The sequence below is a fragment of the Salvelinus sp. IW2-2015 genome, linkage group LG32 (assembly GCF_002910315.2).
Source record: "Salvelinus sp. IW2-2015 linkage group LG32, ASM291031v2, whole genome shotgun sequence".
Classification (NCBI taxonomy): Eukaryota; Metazoa; Chordata; class Actinopteri; order Salmoniformes; family Salmonidae; genus Salvelinus; species Salvelinus sp. IW2-2015.
In genome coordinates, this window is record NC_036871.1 from 19,424,020 (window position 1) to 19,448,959 (window position 24,940).

Sequence of the window (24,940 nt, forward strand, 5' to 3'; positions counted from 1 at the left end):
TATTGAAAACTTTAAATAAAWAGTTTCAACAGTATTCAGRGTATTGAACAACCATCCCATGTCTATTTCCAAATACCCCGGTATATGGTACACTGTGATGATATGGATATTGAGTTTGTTAATGTTTTCTTGACATTGTTGAGATCTATTGTTTTTTCCTCAAGGATCTCTGCTATGCACTAGTGGTCTTTTGACAAATCTAACTGCATGGGTTTGGGGACTTTGGGGAGTTCTTAGTTGAGAGCATTCATCCTTTTCCTTTCCCAATTGTTTGTTCACAGGGAGGCATGATCGCCTTGCTGCTGTCCATTTTGTGCCTGGTCCTCATCCTCTACACGCGCAGGCGATGGTGCAAACGCCGCCGTGTGCCCCAGCCCCAGAAGAGCGCCAGTGCAGAGGCGGCCAATGAGATCCACTACATCCCTTCGGTGTTGATGGGAGGCCAGGCCAGGGAGAGCCTGAGAAACTCCAGGGGCCAGGGTCACAATTCCAGCGGCACGCTCAGCATCCGAGAGACGCCCATCCTGGATGGATACGAGTATGACATCACTGACCTGAGACACCACCTGCAGAGAGAGTGCATGAACGGAGGAGAGGACTTTGCCAGCCAGGTTACACGCACCCTGGACTCCCTTCAGGGCTGCAATGACAAGGCCAGCATGGACCTCACACCTGGGGAGTGTAAGTACAAGCACTCATGTATGCACACACACACACACACTCTTACACTGTTAATGGTGGTGGAAAACGCTGTGTCAGGCACCGCTCCAGAATCTCCCATAAGTGTTCTATTGGGTTATGTCATGCGCCGCTCCAGAATCTCCCATAACTGTTCAATTGGGTTGTGAGTGTTCACACTTGCACATTCTAAAGTGGGCTAGCGCCGACCTTAGCCCAGGGCTAGCATTTCCTGCTCCGGAGCAGGGTTGGCACTGACTTTTCAGGGTCTAACCCGCACACAAAATCTGCACTTTCACTTAATTTGCATACTCTCATGATGCCTGCCACTCTTGTTTAGGCTACCCCAAAGACCGAAACATTGTCTGAGTCAACAGGAGAGATTATTATAATTATTTTCCATGAGTTTTGTCAAAGTCTCGAGTGACGAAAAGTAGCTAGCTAACAGCTGCTAGCTAACAGCTGCTCTCTCACTGGAGGAGGAGCAGCACAAAGCAGAGCTGTTGCTATGGTTACTCTCACACGCAGAGCTGSGGCAGTAAGGAGCGGGGGACAGACAAAGACAAGCATCTAACTAACAGAGGAAGTTACTGTATTTCTAATTTCGGGTTCGGCATGGCCTGAACGTTGCGTGTGTGGGTAGAGTTTGGGCTTAAATGAAATGCCCCTGCAGGACTACAGATATAATGTATCATTGGTTGTGTGTCAGAGGTAAGGCTGGTTTATACTATGTCTATGGACATAGAATACAACAAGTGTCACTGGTCAAAACAACATTTACTTTATACTCCCGGGGAATGTCTGTAGACCATCACTGCCTCTGTTGGTTTCCTTGTCGCAGACAGATGAAAAGATATATACCTTGACCCTGTCTGTTGTCATGGTGTCCTGACTGAGACCACAATGAAACAGTGCGAAAGTTCAATAATTCTCCCGTCACACAACCGTAAGCTATTTTATCTAATTAGCTCGCCATGAACTTTTAAATAATGATCTTGTTGTAATTTTATTTTCCTGTAATAATGAATAAACATTAGCTAAAGTTAAGACGTTTTCAGCAATGATATGGTCATTATTTGAACTGGCTAGCCATCTAGCTAACTAACCAAACCAAACTAACCAAAACATTGTTAACAAAGTTGCTTTTAGTTGCCTGGTTTGCTGGATTGACATTTATTTTAAATGTTTATATTTCACCTTTATTTAACCAGGTAGGCCAGTTGAGAACAAGTTCTAATTTACAACTGCTACCTGGACATATACAAAATTCATTTTTAATCTAATGGGTTTATTCGTGTTAAAATACAGAAGTTATTCTATTTTGTACCACTAGGCTGCTGATGTCATGCAGCCTGTCATTTTTGTGTTTATACTTTTTCATAACAACAACAAGTTTGATGTTGGACGACAATAGAATGTTTATGATGTCACTGTGACAACTGTATACAGACATGTCGATAGACCAACTGTAAACCAGCCTATAGAATGTAACATTGGTTGTGTGTTGTTTGTTCGTTAGCCCTGGGATAAAATTGTGACTCCTTAGCCCAGGGCTAAAGCTTAGCCCAGTGTTAACAAATGCTTRTGTGAATATGAGATTACAGTGCCTGGCAAAAATATTCATCCCCATTGGCGTTTTTCCTATTTTGTTGCATTACAACCTCTAATTTAACTGGATTTTTATTTGGATATCATGTAATGGACATACACAAAATAGTCCAAATTGGTGAAGTGAAAAGAAAAAAATTACTTGTTTCAAAAAATTCTACAAAATAAAGAAAATCCTGATGTTTTTCATCGGCAGGACAGGGAAACTGGTCAGAATTGAAGGAATGATGGATGGCACTAAATACAAGGAAATTCTTGAGGGAAACCTGTTTAAGTCTTCCAGATATTTGAGACTGGGATCGAGGTTCACCTTCCAGCAGGACAATGACCCTAAGCATCCTGCTAAATCAACACTTGAGTGGTTTAAGGGGAAACATTTAAATGTCTTGGAATGGCCTAGTCAAAGCCCAGACCTCAATCCAATTGAGAATCTGTGGTATGACTTAAAGATTGATGTACACCAGCGGAACCCATCCAACTTGAAGGAGCTAGAGCAGTTTGGCCTTGAAGAATGGGCAAACATCCCAGTGGCTAGATSTGCCAAGCTTATAGAGACATACCCCAAGAGACTTGCAGCTGTAATGGCTGCAAATGGTGGCTCAACAAAGTATTGACTTTGGGGGGGTGAATAGTTATGCACACTCAAGTTTTCAATTATTTTGTCTTATTTCTTGTTTGTTTCACAATAAAAAAGTATTTTGTATGTTCAAAGTGGTATGCATGTTGTATAAATCAAATGATACCAACCCACAAAATGTTTAAATTCCAGGTTGTAAGGCAACAAAATTGGAAAAATGCCAAGGGGGTGAATACTTTGCAAGCCACTGTAGCTAGCCCAGGGCCAGTCTTAGCCTGGGGTGAGGAACAATTCAGTGTGAAAAGCCCTTTTGTATCCCTCATTTACTCAAGTGTTTCCTTTATTTTGGTAGTTACCTTTATGTGTGCACGTGAAGTGAAATTAAWCTTCAAACTTCAAGGATATCGAAAGTATTGAGTCATTTGGTCCAACACAAAGACATTTTTTGGGCACTGTAGGATTTATATAATTCTCTCATGCAACTGCTACAGTAATAGTGTAATGATATTACATACGACCAAAGTGCTAGTCGTATAACGACTCTGGCTATGGTCTGAGCATGTGTGTTTTGCTAAACCACTAAATCATCCATCTGACCCTGCTAGAAATACAAAGTCCTTTCTATTTTGCTACTATTTATCTTTATCACACTTGCTACAGTATGATTTGACTATCTACCTACAATWGGAGGGAATACAATACAAACAATGCATCAGAGATAAATTATTCAGAAGCATTCAATATTGTCTAACTCAAATATCATACACATTTTTGGCTTATTGGCTATTTTGAATGCACTCATTCATTCACAGTCATTTGCTTTGGAAATATCCTCATTTGTAATCAGTGGACCTTAGAATTAAAAACACCCCCTGAGAAATATATGGAACAGCAATGATTTGAAATACCCACAGAATTTCAATTAGCACAAGACATACTTTTCCAAATGTAAGAAATATGACATTCTAGATTGTGCTGATTGGTTTTGAGATTGCATCTTGTTTCAAAGTCTAAATAAAACTCCCAGGAGGATTTTGAAGTGGAATAATTTCATGCATTTTACATTAAGTGCTAAACTAATTTAGATAAGGCAATAAACTACCTCAATAAAAGCCTCTCTCAATATTGTTGTTTGTGGTCAGAAGAAATACCAGCCCACCAGCCAATGAAATGTTCTCTAGTTGTGACAGGAAATTATGCATTATAAACGGACTTGTTTTGGCTGTAGCTATTCTGCGTGAACGCCACAGTCTGTAGGAAAAACAAGAAGAGGGGATAAAGTATGTAGCCCTATAAGGATATACTTTACTGTGTAGTGCTGATTCTCATTATTTTAAAGCTATTGTCCCCTCAGAATGACATGCTACTTTTTCAAGTTTTAATCCTGTATTAGTGGGTTTATGCTACATCTGTCTCGTTTCTCTCCCTAATTATGATTGTTCTGTCATCTTCAGGGAGTGACAATACAAAGTTGTCCCTAATGAACAAATACAAGGACAACATCATAGCCACCAGCCCCATTGACAGCAATCACSTGCAGCAGAACACTCTCCTCCCCCACAACACCTCCACCAGTCAACGTAAACAACGTCTGTCCAGCAAAACCCGAGGTGAGTCATTCATCGATCCATATCCACTCCCATTCTGACCATTGTGGGTTCTCTGCCAGTAAAGGACAAAACACACCATGCCGACCTATGACTAGAAATGTGGCCGAAACATGTTCGTGATCACCTGCTGGTTGTCGACGAACAGTGCCGATAATGTACATTTGTCCAGAAATGAACAGAGCAATGACAGTGTCACGGATCTCCTCTTCGTCTGAGGAGGAGTAGGAAGGATCGGACCAATGTGCAGCGTGGTAAGTGTTCATCATTTATTTAAAATGCACTGAACACTAAAATACAAAATTAACAAACAAAGAACAACCAAAACAGTTCCGTCTGGTAACTAATACAAAGACAGAAAACAACTACCCACAAATCATAGTAGGAAAACAGGCTACCTAAGTATGGCTCCCAATCAGAGACAACGATAGACAGCTGCCTCTGATTKGGAACCACACCAGGCCAAACACATAGAAATACAACAACATAGAAAAAGAACATAGACTGGCCACCSCAACTCACGCCCTGACCAAACTAAAATAGAGACATAAAAAAGGAACTAAGGTCAGGACGTGACAGACAGGCAATATTTTGTTCAGAGGCAATACGATGGCTACCCACTGCCTTTAACTATTTGTAGGCACTGTGTGTTTTGTTCTTAAAGGGATACTTCGGTATTTTGGCATTGAGGTCCTTTATCTACTTCCCCAGAGTCAGATGAACTCATGGATACCATTTCTATGTCTCTGTGTCCAAATGGTATCCATGCGATCATCTGATTCTGGAGAACATAGATAAAGGGCCTCTGCCAAAATCCCGAAGCATCCCTTTAAGAGATCTTGAAAAGAGAGTATTGAAAAAGAGGGCATGTCATTCTGAAATGAGACACCAGTTTGTTCAGTTGACCCTGATCATAATCCACTTTGCTCCATGACTGACTAGTGTGGATGGTTTATTTTCTGGTTAGAAAAGCAATTCTAGTGAGTAGGATGTTATAGAATAGAGGATTCAAATAGCAATGTCACGCTAACCAGCTCATTCAGCATGTAGTGGTAGCTAGGGAACTATAGAGCTGTTGTGTAAAGTAATTTTACAGTTATGAAAGATTAATTTGTGTCAACCACCATTTCCATCTCATTTTGATGAGAATTGTGAGAAACAAACATGACTCTGGTTTCAGATAGAGAAGAGTGGTGTTAGAGTCGTGCCAAAGGGTTAGTTGAGCCACATCGTTTCTAGGAAGCCATACACAAAATGAATCATGTGACCAAATATTTAGGAAGAGGTCATCATTTCATGGATTCTGTGAAGCAAGAAAATMTATGATAAAAGTGGTAAGCAAGTTAGGTCCAAAAAACAAAAAAAAAGATTTATTGTGTATCTAAACCAAAGTAGATATTTTACAGACTGTTTTATAGATCAGTTGGGGTCTCTATAAGCTACATCATGAGGTCCTAAACCTAGCATGAGGTCCTAAACCTAGTGTGTCCTTGTACTGTAGCTGTGGGCTAATATAGTGAAAATGGTTGCTTTGGAGTCAATTGTGCCTTTTGGCCAGGGGCAAGTTAAGCCAATGGTCAAATCAATATACCCCATACAAATGATGATTACATCTGGTCAGTTGTATGCATATACAGTTCTTTCACAAAGTATTCACACCCCTTAACTCTTTCCAATTTTTTCTTGTGTTACAGACTGAATTAAAAATTGATTAAATTTAGATTTTTGGGGTCACTGGATGATACACAATGCCCCATAATGTCTAAGTGTACTTATGTTTTTCGAAATTTCTACAAATGAATTGTGTAAATCTGAAAATTTCTGGATAAGTATTCAACCCCTTTGTTATGGCAAGCTTAAATAAGTTTAGAAGTACAAATTTGCTTAACAAGTCATATAATAAGTTGCATGGACTCACGCTGTGTGCAAAAATAATGTTAACATGATTTTTTAATGACTACCTCATCTCTGTACCCCACACATACAATTATCTGTAAGGTCCCTCAGTCAAGCAGATGTTGCACAATCCAGGTGTGGAAAGCTCTTAGAGACTTACMYATAAAGACTCACAGCTATAATCACTGACAAAGGTGCTTCTACAAAGTATTGACTCAGGGGTGTRAAAACTTATGTAAAATAGATATTTATGTATTTAATTTGCCAAAAAATTGCATTTAGATTATTTCCAGGGAAACACAACATCCTGATATACAGTACCAGTCAAATGTTTGGACACACCTACTCATTCAAGGGTTTTTCTTTATTTTTACTATTTTCTAAATTGTAGAATAATAGTGAATGCATGAAAACTATAACATAACACATATGGAATCATGTAGTAATGACAAAAGTGTTCAACAAATCAAAATATATTTTAGATTCTTCAAAGTAGCCACCCTTTCACTTAATGACAGCTTTGCACACTCTTGGCAKTCTCTAAACCAGCTTCATGAGGTAGTCACCTGGAATACATTTCAATTAACAGGTGTGCCTTGCTATAAGTTCATTTGTGGAATTTCTTTCCTTCTTAATGCGTTYGAGCCAATCAGTTGTGTTGTGATAAGGTAGGGGTGGTATACAGAAGATAGCCCTATTTGGTAAAAGACAAGTCCATATTATGRCAAGAACAGCTCAAATAAACAAAGAGAAATGACAGTTCATCGTTACTTTAAGACATGAAGTTTCTTCAAGTGCAGTCACGAAAACCATTAAGCACTATGATGAAACTGGTTCTCATGAGGACCGCCACAGGAAAGGAAGACCCAGAGTTACCTCTGCTGCAGAGGATAAGTTCATTAGAGTATACTGCACTTCAGATTGCAGCCCAGATAAATGCTTCTCAGAGTTAAAGTAACAGACTGCTGTTCAGAGGAGACTGCTTGAATCAGACCTTCATGGTCGAATTGCTGTAAAGAAACCACTACTAAAAGACAACAATAACACGAAGAGACTTTCTTGGATCAAGAAACACGAGCAATGATCTGTCCTTTGGTGTGATGAGTCCAAATTTGAGATTTTTGGTTCCAACCGCCGTGTCTTTGTGAGATGCAAAGTAGGTGAACAGATTATCTCTACATGTGTGGTTCCYACCGTGAAGCATGGAGAAGGAGGTGTGATGGTGTGGGGGTGCTTTGCTGGTGACACTGTCTGTGATTTATTTAGAATTCAAGGCATACTTAACCAGCATGGCTACCACAGCATTCTGCAGCGATACGCCATCCCATCGTGTTTGTGCTTAGTGGGACTATCATTTGTTTTTCAACAGGACAATGACCCAACACACCTCCAGGCTGTGTAAGGGCTTTTTGACCAAGAAGGAGAGTGATAGAGTGCTGCATCAGRTGACCTGGCCTCCACAATCACCCAACCTCAACCCAATTCAGATGGTTTGGGATGAATTGGACTGCATAGTGAAGGAAAAGCAGCCAACAAGTGCTCAGCATATGTGGTAACTCCTTCAAGACTGTTGGAAAAGCATTCCAGGTGAAGCTTGTTGAGAGAATGCCAAGAGTGTGGAAAGCTGTCAAGGCAAAGGGTGGCTACTTTGAAGAATCTAAAATGTAAAATATATTTTGATTTGTTTAACACTTTTTTGGTTACTACATGACTCCATGTGTTGTTTCATAGTTTTGATGTCTTCACTTTTATTCTACAATGTAGAAAATTGGAAAAATAAAGAAAATACCTTGAATGAGTAGGTGTGTCCAAACTTTTGACTGGTACTGCATATGTATATATCTTGTTAGATAGAATACTATATTTCCTTTGACGTAGTGGTGCTGAATGTAAGAAATGGCTCAACATGCCACACTCTCCCCTACTGTTGTTTTGGTTGAAAATATKTATTTGCATTCCTGTGCTCATGTACTTTGTGACTTTCTCAGAGAGCGTAGGAGAATGTTCCCTTTTCTGTCTGATATTTGTTGAAAACCTGTATTGTGGATATGCACCTGCTATGTCTTTTTGCTTCATAATGAGAACATAAATCAAAGCTCGCTAAGGAAGAAAAAAAATAAAAATGAGTAACTTTTATCAATAATAGACTTTGAGAACAGAGAGAACAGTGTACGTAACACAGCACACTAATGCCATATTCACTTGGTATTCTGGAAAGCCTGTTGGGCAAAACAGAAGTCAATTAGCTGATCACTTTCAGGACAGAAAATGCTAAAGATCCAATCTGTTTGCTAATTCAATGGCAAAATAAAAGCATACCATGTCCGCAAAATGCTCCATTGGCTCTTGGCTTCCCCCAGCCTATCTGTCTCTCAGAGTTATGAGAAGCCTTTGGTTTTCTGCTCTCTGAAAGCAATCTCTCACAGCCCTACAGCCCGCTCTCAATGAGATTGCCGCCTTCAGAATTAAACATACACCATTTGCATATTTATCTTATTCATTTAGTTGAATTTGTTTATTTGGAACACCAGAGGACAAAGAACAATGGAGGACAACTCTAAATGCGTTATCATTTTATCTGCTCTTTATCTGATCCTTTATGTGACAACTTTTTCTCTCCACAACAAACCCCTTGGTGGTTCTATGTACAACGTGTACACAGTCCAGTAAATCGGAATTGGAAAGACTAAGCCTGAGGTTATATTGCTTCATCTATTGTTTTTGTTTGGACATCTATTGTTTTTGTTTTGGAATCCGAGTGATAAAATATGCACATGCATATGTAAGGTCTTTATGCTATTCTCAGTGGACATTTAACAGCGTTTAGTATTGGGGGGGAAGCTTTTACGCATCAAATGTTTATGCCTCCCTCAAATGTGCTGCTCAACGTGTATGGCAAGCCAAACAGTGAGGTTGRGGTAGCTGTCTTTGTCACAGCTGTTGTCTGTTTGGTGTTTGTTGTCTGCTTCAAGGAGCCCTTGTCTTGTTATACTGAACTTGTTATTCATACCGGGAAATTGAAGTGATAGTCTCAAAGCAACTCTACCATTTTAATTGTAGCATACAGTACGTTAGGGATCCTGCCATACAATTATTCCACATAATATTTGGAATAACAAGCCCAAAGATGAAGCTTTCTCTGAATTTGGAGTCAAAAGTCATAATAGTTGTTGGATGTTAACACTGTTCAAAATCTGTGTCCCAGCAGTACTTCTCATGCAATCACCTGATCTTTTTACACGTTTCTGAGGAGTGTTCTTCTCTCTACAGTTGTGGTTACAAGCCTTTTGTTAGATTTCTATTGGTAGTACTCATTTGGGTTTTTGCACCTCTCCCCAGTGATTGTCATTCCAGTGTCATTGTCGCTGCTGCCAAAAGTCCTCTATATTTATTGAGATCCGGACCCCGAAAGCTCCGAACAAAATAACTGTATTGTAAGAGGTATTTGTACCTGCAGTGCATGYCTAGTGCTAAGCAACATCATGTGTTGAATGTTTAAAAGAGTCCGTCTTTATTCGTTGCCATAGAGCTTTGCACCTTTTACCCCGTGCCTAATTGTTGAGACTAACAGATTATTTTCAAACTGCTGCATTCGATTTGTTGTTAATTCCTTGGAAGCTGCTTTATTTCTTCTTTGTCACCTAGAGAAACACTAATTGTATCCTCTGACTGTCATTTGGAAATTTGTTTCACCTCCTTTCACAATTATATTTTTTGTCCTTGATTACATCAAAATGTAACTCAGTCCCTGAGAATAGTTTTTATTTGTTGTTAGGAATTGTTATGTGCTATAAATGTTTGTAAAATAGTTCATCAATGGAATCACTATTGTTTTTGTAGTTTAAATGCTCCCTGTGAATATTGTTATCAAGTCAATGTCATTCTGCTGAAACAGTGCCTTAGTAATGCCATCTTGTACATGAAACACCTTGTTCTTTACAGTACTTTTCAAGACAGAGCTTCCACTTTGTCAGATGTTTATGCTTGCCAGAGACATTTTTATTCACCCTTTGTTATGGAGAACCTTTTGTGGTTTAATTAAAGGCAATGTCTTGGTTTGGATTTTTTATGCTATTGTCAATGAGCAATTCAAAATGAAGTTAGTGGTGCTAGGATTTCCAGCTGAGCCAGCATAGCTTTAAGCTTTGATGGATTTGTCTGCTTACTTTGTAATAGCAAGACCACTAAAACTTGTGAGAGGAGCTATAACACATCCTTTTTAAATTATAGGTTTCAATGTTAATGCTTCTACCAAAACAGTCATTTGCGTCAATTGGATTCCCAATGTAGTCTATATAGCCTACTCAAAACAATACCCTTTTAGATATGCTATTTTCACAATGCCAAAGCCTCAATCTAATGGCTTCAATGAGATAATGATTATGAACATGTATTACTTTATTCTCCCTTGCGTTGTACCAGAACAGCACCATCTTCCATCTCTGTAATGGATAGTGGATGTAAAGTCATAATATGGACTGACACAAACTGTATTATCCCCCGACTGAGGATACATATTCCATGGCCCAGTCTTATCATGCATCTCTCTTCCTGATGCAGCATAATGAAAGCATTTGTCCTGTGCTGTGCTGGGTAGGATAAACGTAAAAGTACTGCACTATGGGTAAAATTCAGATCAGAGATACGCACGTAATTGAACTTTATTACATTTTTATGCACTTTTCTCATACGCGCATTTTGACCTTCAACTTAAGCATGGAAGAAATGCAAGTGCCAGCAAGGTGAGCGTTTGAGAAGGGTGCAATTGCCGCTCGCAATTAGGGGTGTTCCTGCATGTGGGCATTCCTGCATCTGCAAGAACCCCTCTTTATACTTCTATTGGTCCATTTTTAAGCGATGACTCTGGTACACAGGTGGGACACTGGGGCGTTCCAGTACAGTAGGTGCCGGCATTGCACCATAAAGTTGGATGCTAACTGCCGATAAACCCCACAGAAGAAGAAGAGGTAAGGGCGACAAGCAACAACGATAGCTGCCGGCATTGCTTTCCCGCAGTTCTGTTAACGACGGTGAGGGCAGGTGTTCGGCAGGCAGAAGCGAATGACACTGTGTGCTAGTTAGCTAGGAGGACTGCTGTACACAGCAGGCAGGAAGCGGGGATGACACCGGTAGCTAGCTAGCTAGGACACCGGTAGACAGTGTCATTCGACCCCTGGAGAACTCAGGTAATACTTGTATTTCCCTTTTGACCCACAAAAGGGGGGCATTCACGCAGTAACCAATGGGATACCCACATGCAGGAATGCAGGAATGCCCTGAATTGTGGGCTGCAATCACCCACTATTGACATGTTTGGTTAAATTAAAGATATGGAGATGTGGCAGAGGTGTGTCTATAGATACACCGTATTATGGCCTTGACTTAATTTCTTAAATAATTCCAACACCTTTACCCGCGAGGAAACCATGAGTAAGGTCTAGCGAACCTGCCTGTTCCAAGTGGAAATAGCATCTAGGACTACTTTCTGTTTTGCGATTGAAACAACACCATTCTCCATGCACTGTATATGACAAGAGCTATTGATAAGAGCTAGTTAAATGAGTAATCTGTTTGGATAAGGGGATTGTAAATATAGGCTAAATGACAATATATTTTAGAATGTTTTATTCATATTCCACAACTTTCCCCTTTTCCTTCAATTTGTAGGCAATAGCCTATGTTAAATATTATTAGCCACTACCTGTAGCGCAGGTAATAATCCCGTATATTTAACTGCCAATTTAGTGTTTGTTCTATTACATTGTTTGATTTAGCCTACCTTTATTTATTTCCTCTATAAACGCTGTCACGTCCTTGTGGTTGTGGCTGATGGTCAAGTAATAGTGGATGCTATTTAATGAAGGCCAAATACAAATTGTAATAAAAAATACATTGGGGCATGTATGCTAATTAAATCATTATGGAGCTCATTTATGGTGCTGAAATTATTACTTTGAACTTGATGCACGGTGCAGGACTGGAAACTTGCTATCACACAGTTCCATGATCATTGCGGGAAATTAGGGTATTATAATTATATTGTAGGCTATGCTACTTCCATTGTCAAACCACTTTTTTTGGTTTGTCGTGCGTAAGGCTGTATTTTTCCATGAAATAGGATTCATGATTATTCCCTAAACATTAATGATAATGTGTAAAATCAGTGTTTTTAAATCTACCCATGGGTTCTAAAATGGAGATGACGAATATGCATATGTTTTCATTGCTATCTTTATATATTGTCACGGCCGTCGTCGGAAGGAGACCAAGGTGCAGCGTTGTTAGCGTACATTTTCCTTTTATTTAAAATGTCGCCAACAAAACAAGAAACAAACAAACGACCGTGAAGCTTACTAGGGCTATAGTGCCACTAACAAATACAACTACCCACAAACACCAAAGAAAAAAAGGCTGCTTAAGTATGATTCCCAATCAGAGACAACAATAGACAGCTGYCCCTGATTGAGAACCATATCTGGCCAAAACATAGAAATACAAAACATAGAAAAAAAGAAACTAGAATGCCCACCCTAGTCACACCCTGGCCTAACCAAAATAGAGAATAAAAGCCTCTCTATGGCCAGGGCGTGACATATATGCTGAAGGCATAGTCTACGGTCAAGATCAAATTCAAATTAAAGGTACACCATATTTAAAGGGCTTTCTTCCCAAAAAATTTACAGAAACAAATTTAACAAAAACTCCCTGATCAAATTAGTAGCCACCCAGTGGGTGTGTTTTTGGTGTTGAATTTAATTTATTCAGTGGGGGAACAAGGGAACCACGCCCTCAAATCTCGTTAAGTGCCTCCATAAGGTAAGTCTAAATATCAACTACTGAGAAGTGTGTAGGGAAGGCATACATTTCGTAAGTCTGAATCGGCCTGTCTAAGAATAGGGTGCGTTTGGGACTTAGCCAGAGTCATGTTGGTTTAATGAATTGTGACAGAATACCATTGGATGTATGTTGTTGTTATGTGACTTTCATACTTTCCACCTCATGAATCCATGTATTCATTACTTCCTGAGAGAGGGTAAGACTGTATGTCTTGTATAGAATATACTGAAAAGAGACATGTTTTATAAAAGCTGAAGATTAGCCCACTGTTCCAGTTATTATTTTCCATTCGTACCATAGCATGATCAAAATATGAAAATGTAACAACAATCTGCTGTTAAAACTTTAACAGACTCCAAAACATGCCATAATGTTTTGTATGTACCGTATGGCTAACACTGATCCAAGGCAAGCAGTGCAATATGTTGTGTAACACACAATTCCAATCAGCCCCCTTAATGTTATTAGTAACATTCATTAAAGGTCACATTTAGTGGTACAGGAATGTGGATGTTAGTACAGACGCCTCAAGTTTTCAGTTTCACTATCAAGATTTTGATACAGCTACACATTTTCAACCTTCAGGCAATGTAAATAATCTAATCCACATCTTTTATAATGGATTATGCATTTGTTGATGTTTCTTTTCGATTAACACTTAAAGTGTCAACATGATCATTTTATAATTGAGAACAGTTAGTATGTAATACCCATGGGACTGCTATGCAGGGGTATATAGCTCTCCCTTTCTACTTGCCATATTACTGTAACGATTACATATGGCTATTAGTATGGTGATGGCAATGCAAAGTGATTGTAGAAAAAAAACTTGCTGTATAAATTCCTTAGTCAACTGCAGAATTTGTCAATTGACATCCAATGTATTCCACGCATTTCATCCAAACAAAGGACACATCACATCGTTATTGTGATGAGATCTTTTTTTTGTGAATTCTATAGCGGGTTCAACCTTCTTAAACCCGGACGGGGACTCAGGCACGGAGGCCGACAGCGAACCTCAGCTGACCTTTTACACTGACCCCAATCGCAGCAGGCGCCGCAGCCGAGGTATGAGAAATGGTAACGCCAACAGCGCGTGGGGCTCAGGGGGTAAGGAAGGAATATTATACTGTACAGACATCATCTGATTTCATACTCGCATGATGGCAATAAAAAATACATACATTAGAGTAGATGAATGGACAACAAATGTATGTGTTTACAATGCTTGAGTTCAAACACATACACATTTATTCAAACATTCTCTCTTTGCTAGTGATCATGGTTGGTGTTAACAATGTGCTTTGTTCTAACCCTTTTGAGTATGTGTACGATTTTGATATCTGCCTAACTTGAGACAATAATGTTTTTAGCATTGTAATGTTTGAAATAAAGGGAGCGATTGGCTTGTATTGTTGTTGTGTGACCGTGAAAGTGCATGGGACCAACAGTATGTTTGTGAGCATGCTATATGTCCTTGGCGCTGTGATGTACAGTAATGATGTGGGGGATGTGAGGAACCGAATGCCCCTAACACTGAGTTGCCAAAATAAAAGCATCTGAACGACCAGATATGGCATGCCTGCCTCAACATCCTCAACACCACCTCCAACCAATTAAGATTTTGTTATCTGCACAGGTTTCATAAACAAAATAACCAACACGTTTAATTAGTAAAACAGTTAAGACTAGAATGTGCATTTCTACACAAACCGTGAAGCTAATCAAAATAAATGTTGACTTGATGAGACATTACTTGATTTTTTACATTTTTATCTGGATACCTGAAATCATGTTACTGAAATGCAATACCATCTGTAGATGTAAAAAAAWTATAAAAAGATGTGCAGAGAGAGAGTGTCATAATGATGGGATTCATTTTTCATTCTCTTTTTGTTAAAAAAAAATGTAATGAATGAAGTTCGTGGCTTTGTGTCACATTGCAAAGAACGGAATTTGAAATATAAGATTATGTTCCCTTGTTAGCATAAATGCACTCAGTAATAAGTTCCCTATATGTGGGTGAATTTGTTTTACAAGTTAGGTCTCGGTATTACTCTGCAATCCTTTGTTTTTAAGGATTAACTTAAGCTATATTTTGAATTAAGAAGTTCTGCCTGAGTTATTTTAAGAATGCTAAAAGGGACAGTAATCGACAAACATTGGATAGGGATTAAGAATCACTTCTAACAAAGTTGAAGGCTGTTATTGGCTTCCTATAATACAGGTCAGATTGTTGTTGGTGTGTATGTGCTGTAAGGTAGGAAACTTTTTTTGGGGGGGGTAGATCAGCTTTAAATTGCAGATAGATTGTGGTATCTATTAATGTAATTGTCTCCATTTCCAATCCCCCATATCTTTTTGAAGAAAAAATAWATATATATATCTGTATTTACAGTATGTTAGCAGGCGTGCTATAAGTAATGAACTCTGCTGGGGCTGCACCAAACTGGATGGCAGGAAAGGAGAAGAAAGAGGCAAAGCAACCTCTGAACTGCTCTTATTTGGGCTATTTTCTTTTTTTCCTTCAGCACATATGGCAATAGCACCCTTCAAAGGAACACTTTTATCGCCCCACCAGGTAGACTTGACTAGCCAAATCTCCCAAAGGCCACCGGTTTGATACAGAGGTCCCTTTCATGGGCAGAAAGCCCAGTGATGACTTGTTTGTAAGCGACTCCCTTGGTGTAGGTCCTGAAGGGAGTAAAGGGGTGCTTCCCAAATGGCACCATATTCCCTTTATAGTGCATGAGCCCTGGTCAAAAGTAGTGCACTATAAAGGGAATAAGGTGCCATTTGGGAAATAACCACAGTGGTTTCAGCATCACATGCTTCCCCTTTGTTGTCTGTGTCCTTCTTTTTTMCAGCAGGTTCCCCACGAAGCCCCATCAATAAGACCACCCTGACTTTGATCAGCGTTGTCAGCTGTGTGATCGGCCTGGTGTACTCCTCACACCTCTCCTGTGGCCTCAACGTCCGGGTCGTCCTCCATGTGCCCGAGCACCTCATCGCAGACGGTAAGCGGCGATCGCCTGCCCTCCTGAAAACCACAGGAGTATAACTGTATGCCTCTCTGCTACCCCACTCCCAGACAAAGGGAAATGGGAAAATGTCACTAGGCTGATTCCTCCCCTCTCCCCTCTCTCCTCCCATGTGAGACCACAACAGATGTGCCCTCAAAGCATCAAAGCACAATCAGGCCAGGTCGTCGTGACCACCCACTGTATCATCACTCTCTCTCCGCTTTCTGTGTGCTTGGGCTGGCTCGCTAATGAATTTCAGGGTAGCTAGCACCTGCAGAAAAGCACTGCAGGCCAAGTACTCACTCTTGGCTCATTGGCATTTTTCAGCCATCATGGGAGCTGGCAGTCCAGATATATTATGGGGTGTGACTTGCCTTACTCATCCATCATTCCGGTTTGATTTGATTCCTAACCACAACTGTATTCCACGGATACTCCGGGTGTTATTATCATTCCAGGAGGCATCCAGGGGAGGCAACGCTGAAAAGAGATGAAGGATTGTGAATTTGCCTTTTGAATCGCAGGAACTCAGATCGATTTAGAACGTGTCCATAAATGTCTACACAATCTTATCAGACTTAATGTAATGTTGTGGTTAAGGTGATAACAATCTAGGTTTTTGCCTAGGAGAAATCTATATTTATGCCACAACTGTGTATGCAATGCATCTTCATAAATATGAAATGAGTTGCCGGAACATTGTGTCCTATCCATTTCATTGCTGTTTTTCATCCGGGGAAATGTATTATTTTTTGTGCCTGGTGATAAGTCTCTACTCACGAACTGTTAAATAGAAAGGTTGATAGAACTGCTGATGTACAGTACTGAACCTTTAATTGATTAGGTAGGTGCCTAAACTGTGTGTTTTCCAACAACCAACAACCCTTTCCCTTTTTCTTAGGGTCCAAGTTCATTTTGCTGCAGGGCAGTCAACTGGATGCGTCTGACTGGCTGAACCCGGCCCAGGTGTTGCTATACTACCAGCAGAATGCCAGCGGRCCTTGGATCAATGAGCTGTGTGGCCGTCGCATTCTGGACCCCTGTGAACACCAGTGTGATCCAGAGACAGGTACTATACCGCATAGTGCATGCCACCGATTCTCACACTCTAACTCTGGCAACCAATTACATCTGTCTGCACTTTCATTGAACTTCAATATTGCATTTAAGTCAATTGTATTGTATTTTATTCAAAAAAACGTATACATACAAATGTGCATTGGATCCCCAGAGGATTGCACTTAAAAAAAAGAAYTAAAACACGTTTCTCAGGTTGTTCTCAAATGTATATGAATGTACAGAAAACAAGAAAGATCCAGAATGGAATGTAATGATGTATTTGAGGTTGTATCACAAGCAGACCTGGCTTCAAATACATGTGTATTTGAGTATTTGTTATTTAAAAACTTTTTTTCTGTGTTTTTAAGTATTTAAAAATAAACAGCCCAGTACTTTTATTTTAGTATTTGAATGGTTATTTGTAGAAAACCAAGAGGTCGACCAAATTGTATCTGTAAGTATTTTCAAATACTTATTTCAAATACTATTTTCAAATACCTAGGTTTAATGAAGGGGAGTGGGCCTCCCGAGTGGCGCAGTGGTCTAAGGCACTGCATCGCAGTGCAAGCTGTTCGTTCCATTAGATATTCTGGGTAAGAGTCCAGGCTATGTCGCAGCCGGCCACGACCGGGAGACCCATGGGGCGGTGAACAATTGGCCCAGCGTCGTCCGGGTTAGGGGAGGGTTTGGCCGGCAGGGATGTACTTGTTCCATCGTGCACCAGTGACTCCTCCTGTGGCAAGCCGGGCGCAGTGCTCGCTGYTTCCTCCGACACATTTGTGTGGCTGGCTTCTGGGTTAAGTGGRCATTGTGTCAAGAACCAGTGCGGCTTGGTTTGGCTTGGTTGTGTTTYGTAGGACGCACAGCTCTCGACCTTCACCTCTCCAGAGTCCGTACGGGAGTTGCAGCAATGAGACAAGACTGTAACTATCAATTGGATACCATGAAGTTGGGGAGAAACAGGGCTAAACAATTAAATAAATACAAAAATAAATGAAGGGGTATTTGAAGCAGTGTATATGAGTATTTTCAAGTACTTTCCAAGTGTATTGAGATGTTTTGGGATGAGTTGGACTGTAGAGTGAAGGAAAAGCAGCCAACAAGTGCTCAGCATATGTGGCAACTCCTTTAAGACTGTTGGAAAAGCATTCCAGGTGAAGCTGGTTGAGAGAATGCCAAGAGTGTGCWAAGCTGTCATCAAAGCAAAGAAACGGTGGCTACTTTGAAGAATCTCAAATATATAATATATTTGTTTATTTGTTTATTTTTTTTGCTTACTACATGATTCCATATGTGTTATTTCATAGTTTTGATGTCTTCACTGTTATTCTACAATGTAGATTGTAGAAAAAGAAAGAAAATGAGTAGGTGTGTCCAAACTTTGACTGGTACTGTACATATATATATCCATTTTAGAATATAGCTGTAACGTAAGAAACTGTGGAAAAAAGTCAAAAGTCAAGGGTCTCAATACTTATACACTTTACTCAGTACTTTGTTGAAGAACCTTTGGCAGTGAGTACAGCCTCARGTTTTCCTATGRTATGACKCTACAAGCTTGGCATACCTGTATCTTGGGAGTTTCTCCCATTCTTCTCTGCAGATCCTCTCAAGCTCTGTCAGGTTGGATGGTTCAAGTCCGGGCTCTTGCTGGGACACTCATGTTAAAAATGTTAAACATTAAAATACATTTTCCAACAGATTACACAATACATTAAGTTTGTTCCAGGCCTCTACTCTACTACAACACACAATCCAGGTGTACATGTGTGTATATTGTGTATGTTATGTGTGTTTGTATGCTTGTGTTTGTACCTGTGTGTGTGACTCTTCACAGTCCTCKCTGTTCCATAAGGTGTATTTTTATCTGGGTTTTTYCCATCTGATTTTACTGCTTTCGTGAGTTACTTGATGTGGAATAGAGTTYCATGTAGGCATGGCTCAATGTAGTACTGTGCGCCTCCCATAGTYTGTTCTGGACTTGGGGACTGTGAAGAGACCTCTGGTGGCATGTCTTGTGGGGTATGCATGGGTGTCTGGGCTGTGTGCTAATAGTTCAAACAGTCAGCTTGGTGCATYCAACATGTCAATACTTCTCACAAATACAAGTAGTGATGAAGTCAGTCTCTCCTCTACTTTAAGCCATGAGAGATTGACATGCATATTATTAATGTTAGCTCTATGTGTACATTTAATGGCCAGACGTGCTACCCTGTTGTGGCACCTAACCATACGACTGGGCAGTAGTCCAGGTGCAACAAAACTAGGGCTTGTAGGACCTGCTTTGTTGATATCATTGTTAAGAAGGCAGAGCAGAGCTTTATTACTCATTCTGCCTCTGAACAAGGCAGTTAACCCACTGTTCCCTAGTAGGCCGTCATTGTAAATAAGAATTTGTTCTTAACTGACTTGCCTAGTTCAATAAAGGTTAAATAACTTTTCTTTTTTTTTTTATATTGAATTATGGACAGACCTCTCCCCATCTGAGCAACTGTTGCATCAATATGTTTTGACCATAACAGTTTACAATCTAGGGTTACTCCAAGCAGTTTAGTCTCCTCTACTTGCTCAAATTCCACATTATTTATTTACAAGCTTTAGTTGAGGTTTAGGGTTTTATAAATATTTAGGACTAACTTATTTCTTGCCACCCATTCTGAAATCTGACTGCATTTCTTTGTTTAGTGTTGCAGGTATTTCACTCACTGGAGTAGCTGACGTGTATAGTGTTGAGTCATCCGCATACATAGACACACAGGCTTTACTCAGAGCCAGTGGCAGGTCGTTAGTAAACATTGAAAAAAGTAAGGGACCGAGATAGCTACCCTGAGGAATACCTGGACTATGTTGGAGAGACTACCATTAAAGAACACCCTCTGRGTTCTGTTAGACAGGTAACTCTAAATCCATAATATAGCAGGGGGTGTGTTGGGGTAGGTTCCTTGTTCCTTGTCAATCATTGGCTTATTGGTGAAATCAACAATCAGACAATATCTTCTTTAAGTAAATCAATCAAACCTTTATTAATGCAATTGCAGACAGAAGTTGACAACGGAAACACAGCACGTATGTTTCAGAGTAAGTTCTGCAAAATAAAAAAGGTCAAAGTTTCTTTAATATACTTGCAGTCAATCCCTAGTGATGTAACTGCCTACGTCAACACCTTCTACTCATGAGACCAAGCCCATGCATATACAGTTATACAAACTTGCAGGAGAAAACAATAGTCCAGTGTTTTCTAAGGGCTCAGCAGTAATTTTCCATTCCTGTGTGGCTTACAGTGGTGTGTCTGACCTGTCTCTTATCTATTTACTCCCCTGCAGGGGTCTGTGTCTATGTATCTCTTTTAGTCTTGAGGCGCTTTCTCACAGATCCCCTGTTTTGACTGCAATGGCTCACACATCTGCTCAGACCGTTTCTTATAAGAGGCAGAGACTAAAAAACAGTATTAAACCTTATAATGCAGATATTGCTAATCTGTCGTCCAGGACCCTATAAATGAAGTGGGGGAGGGTCTTATAGCCCTTCCCCTTATATTAATACAACATAAGCATAATCAATTATTATATATATCTTTTTTTTTTTTTTCACCTTTATTTAACCAGGTAGGTTAAATAAAGGTGCGACCTGGCCAAGATAAAGCGACCTGGCCAAGATAAAGCAAGCAGTGCAACACAAACAACAACACAGAGTTACACATGGAATAAACAAACATACAGTCAATAATAACATAGAAAAAGTCTATATACAGTGTGTGCAAATGAGGTAGGATAAGGGAGGTAAGGCAATAAATAGGCCATAGTGGCGAAACAATTACAGTATAGCAATTAAACACTGGAGTGATAGATGTGCAGAAGATGAATGTGCAAGTAGAGATACTGGGGTGCAAAGGAGCAAAATAAATAAAATAAATAACAGTATGGGGATGAGGTAGTTGGATGGGCTATTTATTGCGGGCCCCGGACTGGGCACCCTCGTTGCGGGCCCCGGACTGGGCACCCTCGTTGCGGGCCCCGGACTGAGCACCCTCGTTGCGGGCCCCGGACTGGGCACCCTCTTTGCGGGCCCCGGACTGGGCACCCTCGTTGCGAACCCGTACTGGGCACCCTAGTTGCGGGTCCCGGACTGAGAACCCTCGTTGCGGGCCCCGGACTGGGCACCCTCGTGGCGGGCCCCGCACTGGGCACCCTAGCTTGAGGCTCCGGCATGGAGACCGTCACTGGAGGCTCCGGACTGGAGGCCGTAGCTGGAGACTCCGGACTGGAGACCGTCGCTGGAGGCTCCGGACTGGAGGCCGTCGCTGGAGGCTCCGGACTGGACGCCGTCGCTGGAGACTCCGAACTGGAGAACGTCGCTGGAGGCTCCGGACTGGAGAATGTCGCTGGAGACTCCGGACTGGAGTCCGTCGCTGGAGGCTCCGGACTGGAGGACGTTGCTGGAGGCTCCGGACTGGAGGGCTTCGTTGGAGGCTTCCTGCCATGACTCCTCACTGGAGGCTTCGGACTGAACTGGACTGGCTTCGGACTGGCTCCGGACTGGAGAACGTCTCTGGAGGCTCCGGACTGGAGGGCTTCGTTGGAGGCTTCGTGCCATGACTCCTCACTGGAGGCTTCGTGCCATGGATCATCACTGGAGGCTTCTTGCCATGGATCATCACTGGAGGCTTCGTGCCATGGATCATCACTGGAGGTTCGTGCCATGGATCATCCACTGAGAGGCTTCTTGCCCATGGATCATCACTGGAGGCTTCGTGCCATGGATCATCACTGGAGGCTTCGTGCCATGGATCATCACTGCAGGCTTCTTGCCATGGATAATCACTGGAGGGAGGAGACGTATGGGCAGTCTGGTACGTTGAGCTGCCACAGGGCTCACCAGGCTTGRGAGACATACAGGAGGATTAGTTCTAGATGCAGGCACAGGACGTACCAGGCTGGAGAGACATACAGGAGGCCCTGTCCTTCTGGGGACAGGCACAGGATACACTGGGCCGTGGAGGCTGGATGGTTATTTTCGCCCTGCAGAAGCGAGGCGCTGGCACAGGACGCACTGGGCTGTGCAGACGCACCGGAGACACAGTGCGCAGAGCCGGCGCAGGATATCCTGGGCCGTAGAGACGTACTGGCGGCCAGATGCGCTGAGCCGGCACCCTCCGACCTGGCTGGATGCCCACTCTAGCCCTGACGATTCGGCAGCTGGAAGGTAGCGCACCGGGCTGTGCACGAGCACTGGAGACACCGTGCGMTCCACCGCATAACACGGTGCCTGACCAGTACGACGCTTGCCACGGTAAGCACGGGGAGTTGGCTCAGGTCTCCAACCTGACTCAGCCACACTCCCCGTGTGCCCACCCCCCAAAAAATTGGGAGCTTCCTCTCGGGCTTCCTTGCTAGCCGAGTCCCTTCGTAACGCTGCCGCTCTGCTCTTGCTGCCTCCAGTTCCTCCCGTGGACGGCGATACTCCCCAGCCCGCCTCCAGGGTCCCTTACYGTCCAGGATCTCCTCCCAAGTCCATGAATCCTGGACACGCTGCTCCTCCTTACCACGCTGCTTGGTCCGTTGTTGGTGGGAAGTTCTGTCACGGCTGCTAAAAGAAGAGGACCACGCTGCACCTTGGTCCTCTTCTTTTCACGGCCGTGACAGCTGCTCTGACAGCTGGTGCTTAAAGTTAGTGAGGGAGATATGAGTCTCCAGCTTCAGTGATTTTTGCAGTTCGTTCCTGTCATTGGCAGCAGAGAACTGTAAGGAAAGACAGCCAAAGGAGGAGTTGTCTTTGGGGGTGACCAGGGAAATATACCTGCTGGAGCGCATGCTACGGGTGGGTGCTGCTATGGTGACCAGTGAGCTGAGATAAGGCGGGGCTTTACCTAGCAAAGACTTATAGATACCTGGAGCCAGTGGGTTTGGCGACGAATGTGAAGCGATGGCCAGCCAACGAGAGCAGTGGTGGGTAGTATATGGGGCTTTGGTGATAAAACGGATGGCACTGTATATAGACTGCATCCAATTTGCTGGGTAGAGTGTTGGAGGCTATTTTGTAAATGACATCGCCGAAGTCAACGATCGGTAGGATAGTCAGTTTAATGAGGGTATATTTGGAAACATGAGTGAAGGATGCTTTATTGCGAAATAGGATGCCGATTCTAGATTTAATTTTGGATTGGAGATGCTTAATGTGAGTCTGGAAGGAGAGTTTACAGTCTAACCAGACACCTAGGTATTTGTAGTTGTCCACATTTCTAAGTCAGAACCGTCCAGAGTAGTGATGCTGGACGGGCGGGCAGGTGTGGGCAGTGATCGGTTGAAGAGCATGCATTTAGTTTTACTTGCATTTAAGAGCAGTTGGAGGCCAAGGAAGGAGAGTTGTATGGCATTGAAGCTCGTCTGGAGGTTAGTTAACAGTGTCCAAAGAAGGGCCAGAAGTTTACAGAATGGTGTCGTCTGCGTAGAGGTGGATCAGAGAATCACCAGCAGCAAGAGCGACATCATTGATGTATACAGAGAAAAGAGTTGACCCGAGGATTGAACCCTGTGGCACCCCCATAGAGAGTGCCAGAGGTCCGGACAACAGGCCCTCGGATTTTACACACTGAACTCTGTCTGAGAAGTAGTTGGTGAACCAGGCGAGGCAGTCATTTGAGCAACCAAGGCTGTTGAGTCTGCCGATAAGAATGTGATGATTGACAGAGTCGAAAGCCTTGGCCAGGTCGATGAATACAGCTGCACAGTATTGCCTCTTATCGATGGCGGTTATGATATCGTTTAGGACCTTGAGCATGGCTGAGGTGCAACCATGACCAGCTCGGAAACCAGATTGCATAGTGGAGAAGGTACGGTGGGATTCGAAATAGTCGGTGATCTGTTTGTTAACTTGGCTTTCGAAGACCTTAGAAAGGCAGGTTAGGATAGATATAGGTCTGTAGCAGTTTGGGTCTAGAGTGTCTCCCCCTTTGAAGAGGGGGATGACCGCGGTAGCTTTCCAATCTTTGGGGATCTCAGACGATAYGAAAGAGAGGTTGAACAGGCTAGTAGTAGGGGTTGCAACAATTTCGGCAGATAATTTTAGAAAGAGAGGGTCCAGATTGTCTAGCCCGGCTGATTTGTAGGGGTCCAGATTTTGCAGCTCTTTCAGAACATCAGCTGTTTGGATATGGGTGAAGGAGAAATGGGGAGGCTTGGGAAAGTTGCTGTGGGGGGTGCAGGGCTGTTGACCGGGGTAGGGGTAGCCATGTGGAAAGCATGGCCAGCCGTAGAGAAATGCTTCTTGAAATTCTCAATTTTTGTGGATTTATCGGTGGTGACAGTGTTTCCTAGCCTCAGTGCAGTGGGCAGCTGGGAGGAGGTGCTCTTATTCTGCAAATTTCTGTTTGAAAAAGCAAGCCTTTGCTTTCCTAACTACCTGTGTATATTGGTTCCCAACTTCCCTGAAAAGTTGCATATCGCGGGGGCTATTCGATGCTATTGCAGTATGCCACAGGATGTTTTTGTGCTGGTCAAGGGCAGTCAGGTCTGGAGTGAACCAAGGGCAATATCTGTTCCTGGTTCTACATTTTTTGAATGGGGCATGCTTATTTATGGTGAGTAAAGCACTTTTAAAGAATAACCTCTACTGACGGAATGAGGTCAATATCCTTCCAGGATACCCGGGCCAGGTTG

At 42.1% G+C, this 24,940-nt stretch overlaps 1 protein-coding gene across 8 annotated transcripts in view; it reads left to right on the top strand.

Moving 5' to 3' along the window:
• The window catches only part of LOC111957288 (astrotactin-1), a 247,681-nt gene that overhangs the window by 62,519 nt on the left and 160,222 nt on the right, over positions 1-24,940 (top strand). For 2 of the 8 annotated variants that reach the window (XM_023978078.2, XM_023978080.2), the window contains exons 3-7: positions 282-681; positions 4,318-4,473; positions 14,164-14,313; positions 16,071-16,220; positions 17,128-17,295. In XM_023978078.2, the coding sequence (XP_023833846.1) occupies positions 282-681; positions 4,318-4,473; positions 14,164-14,313; positions 16,071-16,220; positions 17,128-17,295 (1,024 nt within the window). The remainder of the gene's footprint in view (positions 1-281; positions 682-4,317; positions 4,474-14,163; positions 14,314-16,070; positions 16,221-17,127; positions 17,296-24,940) is intronic. The other 6 variants (XM_070436721.1, XM_023978079.2, XM_023978081.2 and 3 more) reach the window with 6 other exon arrangements.